At 36.4% G+C, this 11,587-nt stretch overlaps 1 protein-coding gene across 2 annotated transcripts in view; it reads left to right on the top strand.

Moving 5' to 3' along the window:
- The window catches only part of LOC137627023 (uncharacterized), a 65,754-nt gene extending 54,910 nt beyond the window's left edge, over positions 1 to 10,844 (top strand). The window contains exon 3 of one of the 2 annotated variants that reach the window (XM_068358008.1): positions 9,853 to 10,844. In XM_068358008.1, coding sequence (XP_068214109.1) covers positions 9,853 to 10,326 — 474 coding nt within the window. In that variant the 3' untranslated portion in view covers positions 10,327 to 10,844. The remainder of the gene's footprint in view (positions 1 to 9,852) is intronic. The other variant, XM_068358015.1, reaches the window with a different exon arrangement.
- The last annotated feature ends 743 nt before the right edge of the window (positions 10,845 to 11,587 follow it).

Below are 11,587 nucleotides of genomic sequence, written 5' to 3'. Positions count from 1 at the left end.
TGGTTAACTTTTTTCCAGGATTAGTACTGCCTTATAGATAAAAACTTAAACATGGCTCATAAATTGACATTACAGTATTTAAATACAGTAGCTTAAAGACACCATGGATTCTCATTTCATGACTTTTGTAGGGCTTTGTTCTTGAATGAAACAAATGACAATTGGAGCAAGGTAAGATATACATTGATATTTAGGTGTGTGTTGAAAGACATATGGAGCAAGAAGAAAAGTAAAGACTGTATTGCAGCTCTGGGCCAAACAGACTACAAAGAACATGAAGTACTATGTACTGGGTGTTTACTCAGAATAAGTAGTATTTATATTTATGAATTTCTGCTGCACTTATATAAACTTTTCTGGTACAATATTCAAAGCGGATATTATAGTGGTTGTAATAGGAATGGAAAATAATCAAATGCAACTATTTTCTCTAATATTGTTTTCAATGACTAGCATTACTTAAAATTTAATGTTCCATTTTTTGTTTGTAAATAAAACTGATATTGTCTTGTATATACTGTACAGTACAGTACTGGATTTTAAGTTCATTGTGCAACTGTGGGTTTTCTACCAGTTGTATCTCTGCTCTGAATTGCCTCTGTGGCTCATATGCCTACCCTTATGGCTCAATTTAATGAAATGCATCCTATAGTATGAAAATACTGTATAGTAATAGTCTCTTAACAAACATAAATATAGACTAAGCAAAGAAATGCATATCCCATTTTTCACTTTAGCTTCTTAAATACATTTCTGTGGTGGTCAGAAACATGACCAAAGATAAAGATCACTCATAGGAAGATGCAGTAGAACATAATAAGGCTGCTCATCTAAGGTTAAATAATCCACTGGTGAAAAATTACCGTGATGTAGTAGTACAGTACTGTATTATGAATTTGTAAAGAGTAACAGAACCTTTTCCAGTCACGCAAGGCATGCACTGTTGAACAATTGGAGAAACCCTTCATACAAAAAAAGTTAACATGATATACTAGCTAAATTTTTGGCAGACATTAGCAGTGCAAATAAATTGGGTTAATGTTTTTGAAATGTTAGAAGGGTAGCAGACTTAGCAAATGTTTACAATAAGAGATTTATTTTGAATTTGCTCTAGCCTTGTTCAAGAAATCATTCCTGAGAAAAGTAAGCCTTTTTTTTTTATATTTCGGCAATTAGTAACCTTTTAAAGCTTAATTCTTAATGTATTCAAAATACCTTTGATAAAAGTCTAGTACCTATGGCTCAATGCCATAGTGATTGTAGTTGCACCTGTTAGATCGTAGCCTTGATGGGGTTAGTCTTGTTGTTGCACCTCAGGCAATGCACTGTATGCCTTACTTGAGGCCTTAGCCTTTTATTTTACTGTACCTCTGTTTTTGCTTGCTGTCCAACCACTTTATCTTCAACTTCGTAGTGCAATTGAGGGTGTTTTTTCCCATTTGCTTTTAAGCATTGAATGACCTCCTGGCCCCATTGCTGAACCATATAGCTCAAACTCATTAATCCAAAAGGCTTTATGGATTTAACAATTTATGTAAAGCATAGTATGCATTTAGAATGTTTCGGTAGTCCTTGGAAAAGAAAGTTTTAGCCTTTTTTTTGCCAACATTGATATGGACAGGAGTCCTAATACAGCTAATAAAGTCTTGAAAAGGAAATTTTAATTTGTGCGGCAGGATTGTGCACAAGGGCAGAAGGTTAGCAATAGTAGAATGCATGAGGTCAGTTTGCCCATCTACATGATACACTGTAGGAATTACTAAAATGTCTCCACTGTTCCTTTGGATCCCAGCTGCATCCAGTTTTTAGCTTTGTATTTTACCTCCTTTGCACTTTCGCTATTCCACCTTGCTGTACAGCCTTTTTAGTTGTACTGCATATTGCAACTGAGCGACTCTCCCTAAGTTGTACCACAATGCTAAATGGTTTCCATGGTCCTAGTGCTAGACCTAAATTCCACAAATCTAGACCCTTGATCAGTATTTAAGACTGTCGAGATGGAAATGAATTAATCATATTTACAAGAGAAGGGAGGACATGCATGAAGTACTAGGGTGAACGGCTGAGGGAAGGCATGGGAATAGTATGTCAAGTATTTTACAGGGAAGTAGGAATCTGGGGATGAGATAGGAACTAGCACTAGATGGATATATTGCAAGAATTCATTAAGGCCCTATGTCAATGCAGCAACCTCGTAATAATTCCTGAGAAAGTTTATCAGTGTACAGTCGGTACAGTACTGACCAGAAAAGAAAGCGACAAACTCTAGAGGGTTCTTGGGATGCAGATTTATGGTTTCAGCTGTTACACGCTATCCACTGTAACACACGCACACCGCACTCATGTTTTTCTACAACATCCGACGCAGACCATACGCGTACAATTTTCTCGAAGCATCGGTCGTAGTTTCTTGTTTACGCCGGTAGACGGCAGCACGTTGGAGGGACGCCAGTGAGTGCCACGTCGGTTAGTTCTCTGTTCTCGTGTGCATCGTGTGGTTGTACCCTGTTCGGTCCATTATTAACAGTGTTTATTATCTTCCAATTTTCAAGTTTCATTTTTGATTTTACGTATAATCATGGGTCCTAAGAAGCTTAGTTTCGGTACAGGTATTAGTAGTGGTGAGAAAAGGAAGAAGGCTATGCTTTCATTAGAATTGAAGCAAGAAATTGTAGAAAAACATAAGCGCGGTGTATGTGAGTGATCTGGCTAAACAATATGGCCAGAATATGTCTACGACCTTGACAATCATCAAGCAGAAGGCAGCCATTAAAGCAGTCAAACCATCGAAGGGGATCACCATTACAGTATTTCAAAACGTCGCAGCGCTACCTTGGAAGAGATGGAACGCCTTTTGTTAATATGGATATAGGACAAAAGAGATTGTTGACGATACGATCACTGAAACGGTCATTTGCGAGAAGGCCAGCATTTCTATTATGACTTTAAGGTGGCGGGCTCTGGGGGTGATGCAGGGGAGAGTTCAACCAATCTTACGACGGACCAATAAGAGGCGTCTCGCGGTTGGTTCGAGAAATTTAAGAGACGGACCGTGATTCATTCAGTTGTTCGGCACGGAGAGGCTTCAAGTTCGGGCACCAAGGCTGCTAACAATTTTGTTAAGAAGTTCGAAAAGATCCTGGAGGATGAAGGCTACGTAGAGCAGCAAGTTTTCAATTGTGATGAAACCAGTCTGTTTTAGAGAAAGATGCCTAGTCGAACATACATCGCCGCCGAAGACAAGAAAATATCTGGACATAAGACTATGTAGGATCGGTTGACTCTTGCCCTATGTGCCAATGCCAGCGGGGACTGCAAAATATATATATATATATATATATATATATATATATATATATATATATATATATATATATATATATTTAAAGGTATATAGATATATGAATATATATATAAAGGTTTCCTTAAATTTTACCTCTACAACTTTATCCCTACTTTCAAAGTATATCCCTTAGCTAATGGAGGCTCAACCATATCTAAGCTAATGTTCCAGACAATATTAAAGAACTGAATGGACATTGGGCAGCTTTGGAAGAATCCCATGAGAAGAGTCACTGGTTTTATGGTCCTGCTGCAGGTTCTGATCAATGGAAAGTTATTCATAATAAGCATATACATATTGCCTAAACTCAATTGGAAAGTAGTACCAGTTTACTGCAAATTGTATCAGGTCATGCCAGAATTAACCAAAAGCTTTGTCTAGAAAATGAACTTGTTACATTACTTGGTATTTTTAAGGATCTCAGAGTGTATGTTAGAATGTTCTGCACATCCATCCGTCATTAATGAAACCTTCTGACTCTCAAAACTAATATCAACATAATTAGTGAACTACTTCTTGATATAAAAGGTGAAGCCTCATATGGAGAGTTCTTTTGAACTAGCCTGGTGATTCAGTATCTACTGTAAACTGTGGGATGTCAAAGTTTGGCCTGATTTTATGCAGAATTAATGTAAGTTGGTCTAAAACGAAAGAAGTCGATATAAACTCTTGTGTATGGGGTACCGTTTTGACCAGGAGTGGCACCCTAATGAAATAATTTTTTTTGTTGGTATTACATTTGTCAAGGTGTTTGGTCTGTTTGATCTTATATCATTTAGCACCAAAAATGGCCTTGCATGTCCCAGTTCTTTGCTCTATAGCCCAAATCTATAAATCCAGTCCTAACAGTATCAAAATAAGATTCCCAGAAAAATTCAGAGACTTTTGAACATCAAATTTAGACCAGAGTTCTTTTTACTGTCAAAAGAGTTTCCTTGAAAATATATGAGGGTCATTCCTGAAAGCATTTGTTTGCTTTTTGAAATCTAATACAGTTTTTTAAATTCAGCACCTTGTTTGGTGATATTCAGCATCCTTGTAACTTCATATCTTCTATTGGTATCATGTTCATTATTACTATATACTTATCCTATTCCATTATTTTTTTAGTCCCCCTTTGATTAGTGCAGTTTCTTTTAATGATCTCTTGTCAGTCTTTTAATGTTTTTTTATTGTTATCACTGAGTTTGAGATTACAATAGATGAAGTGAGGAGAGCACTAGATGAAACGAGAGTAGGAAAAGCGTCTGGTATGGATGGTGTGAGAGCTGAGATGTTGAAGGAAGGGGGTGTGACTGTACTTGAATGGTTGGTGAGATTGTTTAATATGTGTTTTGTGTTGTCAATGGTACCAGTAGATTGGGTTTGTGCGTGTATTGTACCACTATATAAGCGTAAGGGAGATGTGCATGAGTGTTGTAATTCAAGAGGTATTAGTTTTTTAAGCGTAGTTGGAAAAGTGTATGGTAGAGTAATGATTAATAGGATCAAGGATAAAACAGAGAATGCAATCTTAGAAGTACAGGGTGGTTTTAGAAGAGGTAGGGGTTGTATGAATCAGATTTTTACAGTAAGGCAGATATGCGAGAAATGTTTAGCAAAAGGTAAGGAGGTGTATGTTGCATTTATGGATCTGGAGAAAGCGTATGATAGAGTTGATAAGGAAGCAATGTGGAATGTGATGAGGTTATATGGAGTTGGTGGAAGGTTGTTGCAAGCAGTGAAAAGTTTCTACAAAGGTAGTAAAGCATGTGTTAGGATAGGAAATGAAGTGAGTGATTGGTTTCCGGTGAGAGTGGGGCTGAGACAGGGATGTGTGATGTCGCCGTGGTTGTTTAACTTGTATGTTGATGGAGTGGTGAGAGAGGTGAATGCTCGAGTGCTTGGATGAGGATTAAAACTGGTAGACGAGAATGACCATGAATGGAAGGTAAATCAGTTGCTGTTTGCGGATGATACTGTACTGGTTGCAGACACAGAAGAGAAGCTTGGCCGATTAGTGACAGAATTTGGAAGAGTATGTGAGAGAAGGAAGTTGAGAGTTAATGTAGGTAAGAGTAAGGTTATGAGATGTACGAGAAGGGAAGGTGGTGCAAGGTTGAATGTCATGTTGAATGGAGAGTTACTTGAGGAGGTGGATCAGTTTAAGTACTTGGGGTCTGTTGTTGCAGCAAATGGTGGAGTGGAAGCAGATGTACGTCAGAGAGTGAATGAAGGTTGCAAAGTGTTGGGGGCAGTTAAGGGAGTAGTAAAAAATAGAGGGTTGGGCATGAATGTAAAGAGAGTTCTATATGAGAAAGTGATTGTACCAACTGTGATGTATGGATTGGAGTTGTGGGGAATGAAAGTGACGGAGAGACAGAAATTGAATGTTTGAGATGAAGTGTCTAAGGAGTATGGCTGGTGTATCTCGAGTAGATAGGATTAGGAACGAAGTGGTGAGGGTGAGAACCGGTGTAAGAAATGAGTTAGCAGCTAGAGTGCATATGAATGTGTTGAGGTGGTTTGGCCATGTTGAGAGAATGGAAAATGGCTGTCTGCTAAAGAAGGTGATGAATGCAAGAGTTGATGGGAGAAGTACAAGAGGAAGACCAAGGTTTGGGTGGATGGATGGAATGAAGGAAGCTCCGGGTGATAGGAGGATAGATGTGAGAGAGCGTGCTAGAAATAGGAATGAATGGCGAGCGATTGTGACGCAGTTCTGGTAGGCCCTGCTGCTTCCTCCGATGCCTTAGATGACCGCGGAGGTAGCTGCAGTAGGGGATTCAGCATTATGAAGCTTCATCTGTGGTGGATAATGTGGGAGGGTGGGCTGTGGCACCCTAGCAGTACCAGCTGAACTAGGTTGAGTCCCTTGTTAGGCTGGGAGGAACGTAGAGAGTAGAGGTCCCCTTTTTTGTTTTGTTTCATTTGTTGATGTCGGCTACCCCCCAAAATTGGGGGAAGTGCCTTGGTATATGTATGTATGTACTAACCATCATTATCATCATCATCATCATCATCATCATCATGATCATCATCTCCTACGCCTATTGACACAAAGGGCCTCTGTTAGCTTTCGCCAGTTGTCTCTATCTTGAAATTTAAATCAATACTTCTCCACTAGTCTTAGGAGATTTAATTGATGCCTGAATATCAAAATTGTGTGTTGCTGCTCTTTTATTGGTATGTGTTAGATGATTTGTAGTATCTCTTATCCTAATTTCTGAGGATTTGCTCTGGAATTCTAGTGATAGATGCCTTTCACTTGTTAAAGGGCTGCAAAATGCTATCATCATAAACACAGTTCCTTCAATGGTACCTTTCTGTCTCAGTTTGGTTAAATGTCTACATAACCTGACAGATACAGATATTGCTTCCAGGTCAAATGTCAAGACTTTTAGAATACCCAATCTGAAAGTTCTTGATACTAGTAGATTAGTTGGACCAAGTCTGCCGGTCTTAGTGCTGGTTCATGCCTATTAGTAAGTGTAAATACATTTCTAATTGTTGTGATTATCCAACTGCAACAGGGCTGGAGATACCAGGATCATTAAAAGTCTTATAGCCTGTAACTAGCAATCATTGCTGTCTTTCCATCACACGTCTTTCAAGCCTAAGATCGATGCACATTGCAGTCTTTCCTACTGTGAAAAATGTGCCTTGGCTATTTGTCACAATGGATAAATTAACTTGTTTGGTTCAACATTTAGGCTTATGTCTATTCCAGTGTTCAAGTAATATTTTAAGGTACTCTCAATCTCAAGAGCATGTCTCCCAATTTCACTAGCAAAGACCACCATTGATTTAAAGTCACAGCAACCAGCAAGGTAGATTATTTGCTCATCAAGAGGTGTAGGCCTTTTGTGAATTTATAAACAATATCTAATGTCTCGTGTTATTTAGCAACTCTGTAATGAGTCCCTACCGATTCTAATTTGCAAATACAGCCAGCTAAATCCCTGAGACTGGAAAAAAAACTTTTCAGATGTGCCAAATACAATTTAGACGGGCTCATGACCAGCCAAGCATGAAGTGCTGCAGACCCCAGACCCATGGACATGCAGGTATCAAGAAGTTACTGCTGGGAATTTAGGATTTGAACATACATGTTGTGGAAATGAATTCAATAAATGGGTATGTGGAAGTGAATGAATCTAAAGGGTATGGAAAATACCAGACAGGTGCCACTTACCAGCCTCCCACCCCTTACTGCTAAACATCATGATGATAAGTGATCTTGATCTCCGTCTCCCCTAATAAGCTTGGCCAGTTTGAGAAAAAACTGTACTTTGGACATACTCATTGTAAATTGCTACATAATGTTGAAACATAAGTCCACTCAATGAATAACAGGTATGGAATAGAGTCTTCACTAGTGCTTTGAGTCTGGTGACAAAATTGTAATTAGATTTTTAATAGAGGTCTCCCTTGGAAGGCTTGAAATAGTGTTGTGTTTGCTGTTCATAGTTCCATGACGATTTGTCACAGCAATCAGGATATAAAGCTTGGAAATTACTGGTTCAGATAAAACGTCCCTTAGATGCAATTGTTTGAGAAGAAAATCCTCAATTTTCTTGCTTACCAAACAGATGGCTTGGTCAAAGTGATTTGAATGAAGTACTATTGTAGGGGTAGTCTCAGAATAACTTTTTTCTTAAACTCATTTTATTTTACTTGGTACAGTTGCAGTCTATTTATTAATCCCCATGATAGCACTTGAGCAAGTTCATCAGTTTATAGTATGTACTTGCTGTCAAAGAAAGAGATAGAACTGTAAAGGGTTCAGGGAAGACAGATTCATATTGGCAGTCATTACATGCTATATATTTGATAGGTAATGAGCAGTGATTGATTACAAAATGCTAATTTTTTACTGCAAGCAATTATGTCATAAGTTAAAAGTGGTGGGAACATCTGATTAAATACCAGTTTTAACTTATGACTTAATTGCTTGCAGTAAAAAGTGAGACTGGCATTTCCAAGAAAGAAAAAGAACCAGCCAGCTGAAGACATTTCCCTATTTTAAAGGACTTGACTTTATTGCAAGGAAAAGTAAAAATCTATGAACATTTGTTATCCCTTTAAATAATAGTAAAGCAAATCAAAACTGGAACTACAAAGATAAATTGTCTAATTAGAAGTATAGAGCAATACAATACTTGTAGTATGATTTATTGAAACCGAATAAAAGGTTTTGCTCAAGGTAAGACAAAGTAAAAATTATGCCTTGATTATATAGTATGACGACCAGATACTGGTTAAAGATCTCCTATGAGCTCACCTTCACAGCCCTACACTTATGATTAGTGTAGATATGATTAATTAATTTTTCCATATTTTAAAAGGAAAAAGATTTGTGAACTAAAAATTATTGTCTTGGTTAGGTTATTTTTTCTAACAGGTAATGTTGTCACTTAATGTTCTTGGTATTGTTAGAGTGTAAGAGTGTAAGCGTTAGTTTATGCATCAAAAGCTTTTAATGTGAGAATTCTATTTATTAACAGTAATCTGAGTTTCAGCAATTGTTGAAAAAATGTACTGAACAGTTTCAATCCTAAGTAAATAACACTGTAGAGAGGATTAGTAAGGGAATTTTTAGATTGATTTTTCTGTGTTGTGGAGCATCTTTGCACTTGTGCTCAGCAGGTGTTCATAAGCAGGTGTTCACAAACAGATGTCTGATTTTTGGTTGTGTCTCTCACAAAATCATGGTTGCTGTTTAAGCAGAAAATTTGAGAGAATATTTTTTTTTCTGTTAATCTGGCCTATTTTGATATAGCTACAGAGTGCTTTTGTTACTGTTTTGATAATTTATCTTATCTGAGGCTTTAACAGTTTGCTGAGCATATCCTGTATAGTGATTTTCTGGCTGTAATGTTATGAAGTGGTTATGATAGTTGTTGAACAACGAGTGAGGGCAGAATAAAGTGAACTGATGTGCTAACATATGTTCATTTTATGACCGCAGTTTTGTGATAGAGGTTGTACAGTGAATTGTAAAGAGATTCTCTTGTACAATCAAGAGTGATGTTAGGTCTCTTAAAAGATCACCTAAAGGTAACAAATATCAAAGTGTACTTTCAGAAATGTTGTTACAGTTTTTTCTTAAGAAGATATTTTAATTTAAAAAATTGTTATTGAAATTTTCAATGTTGGTGCTTCAAGATATAGTTGTTATAGCTATTTCAATAGCTGTGGAGGATGTGTTTACTAAAATTTTATCTACTAACTATTATCTTTACACCATTGTTTCTGATATATTCAATGTACTATATACAAATCAATAGTGAGAGAGTAATATTATCATAATTAGTGTGTGAATCATAAGTAGTGATTGTGGTGTGTGTGTGTTAATAATAATCCAAACCTTTATTGGCACTTCAGATATTATTCTCATCAGCAAAAGTAGAAAATTGCCATGGTTCCTTAGGATTGTGTTTGTATGTGTGTGTATACAAGTTGGCAGTCATGTAAATTTAAAACAACTTTTTAGTTCAATATTTTCGTTATTTTTTCTTTTTCCTTAGAAAACTGAAGTCTTAGTCAAAATGAGTCCTAGAAATAATCCACTGTTATTACTGAATAATGAAATGGATAAATTTGAAGCCTTATATCTTGAACTATACACACATGCTGCAACAAAAAGGCCTCCAGAATTTGATGTCTCTGACCGAAGGGCCTCCTTTGAATCAAAGTCTTCAGGAGCCTTTGAGACATGCAATGATTATACATTGTTGGAGTCAAGTTCTTTGAAAAATAAAAAGGAATATGTTCCTACGGTGGGAGTGTGTCATGAGCATGAACAATGGAGTTCCTGTGAGGAAGGAGTAGACTATTATAACAGTAGTACAGGCCAGAAAGGTGATAGTATGACAAATTTATTTGTTGAAGGGTGCTGTTTAGAAGAGATTCTTGAGAAAAAGACACCACAAGAGACGTGGGATTTTCTTACAAATATTTCACCAATATTTAATCGCATGCGTTATTACCTGGTAAGTTAATGACATATCCCATTTTCAGAGCCTTGTTTAAAGTATGTCTAAAGATTGTATTAAGGCTCTGAAAGTGAATTTTGCAGAGATTGCTATTTTTAATGGTATATTCTATATGTAATTATCTGACCTGTTAATGGAGTGATAATGGAAATCATAATTTTTGGGGGATTTTAGTAAAATTTTACTTGATATACTTCCATTTAAGTTTGTCCCTATATATGGCATCTGTGATTCACTATTTAGTAGGCTCGTAACCTCTTGGTGTTTACTCTTCCTTAAAAACTTACAACATGAAAAAATTCAGTCCTAATTTGAAAATTATCGTTTTCAAGTACAGTATATCCTTAATAATCAAATTTAATTCTTATTTGTGGTCGTTCTTTTAACTGATCATTTTCAGTTTCTTAACATAGCTTTTTTAAGCTAAGATTTTCAGTTAGGGTATAACAGTCGCATTGTTTTCATATTCTTAATTACTGTAAATAAACAAAATATAAGCTAGACAAAATCTCTTAATATTGTAGGTTTTTGTATTGAATTCTATTAAAATGAACAAATGAAATTAAAATTATGCATATTCAAAGTAACTTAATGTAGGCAATGTAGAAGTGCCCCACACAATTCTGTATTAATTATCAAGTTGCTAATTGTAGCTTGGTAGATAGTCTTCTTAATATATCAGCAAATATAAAGATATCACCCTGTGAATTCAGTACAGCTAACTAATTGGTTGAATGACTAAAAAGAACAGAACTGAGGGCATTCACAGTTATCAGTCTGATATTTAGACATAGGGAACATACTAGAATCATACCGAACATGTGGACCCTTCTACATGTAAACAAATTATCGACCCATCTACATGTAAACAAATTATCGACCCTTCTACATGTAAACAAATTATCGACCCTTCTACATGTAAACAAATTATCGACCCATCTACATGTAAACAAATTATCGACCCTTCTACATGTAAACAAATTATCGACCCTTCTACATGTAAACAAATTATCGACCCATCTACATGTAAACAAATTATTGACCCTTCTACATGTAAACAAATTATCGACCCATCTACATGTAAACAAATTATCGACCCTTCTACATGTAAACAAATTATCGACCCTTCTACATGTAAACAAATTATCGACCCTTCTACATGTAAACAAATTATCGACCCTTCTACATGTAAACAAATTATCGACCCTTCTACATGTAAACAAATTATCGACTGTAAGGGTCACTGTGGTTCCGGAAGCATCCATCA

This window comes from Palaemon carinicauda, chromosome 2 (assembly GCF_036898095.1).
Source record: "Palaemon carinicauda isolate YSFRI2023 chromosome 2, ASM3689809v2, whole genome shotgun sequence".
Taxonomy (NCBI): domain Eukaryota; kingdom Metazoa; phylum Arthropoda; class Malacostraca; order Decapoda; family Palaemonidae; genus Palaemon; species Palaemon carinicauda.
This window is presented reverse-complemented; position numbering and strand designations above follow the sequence as displayed.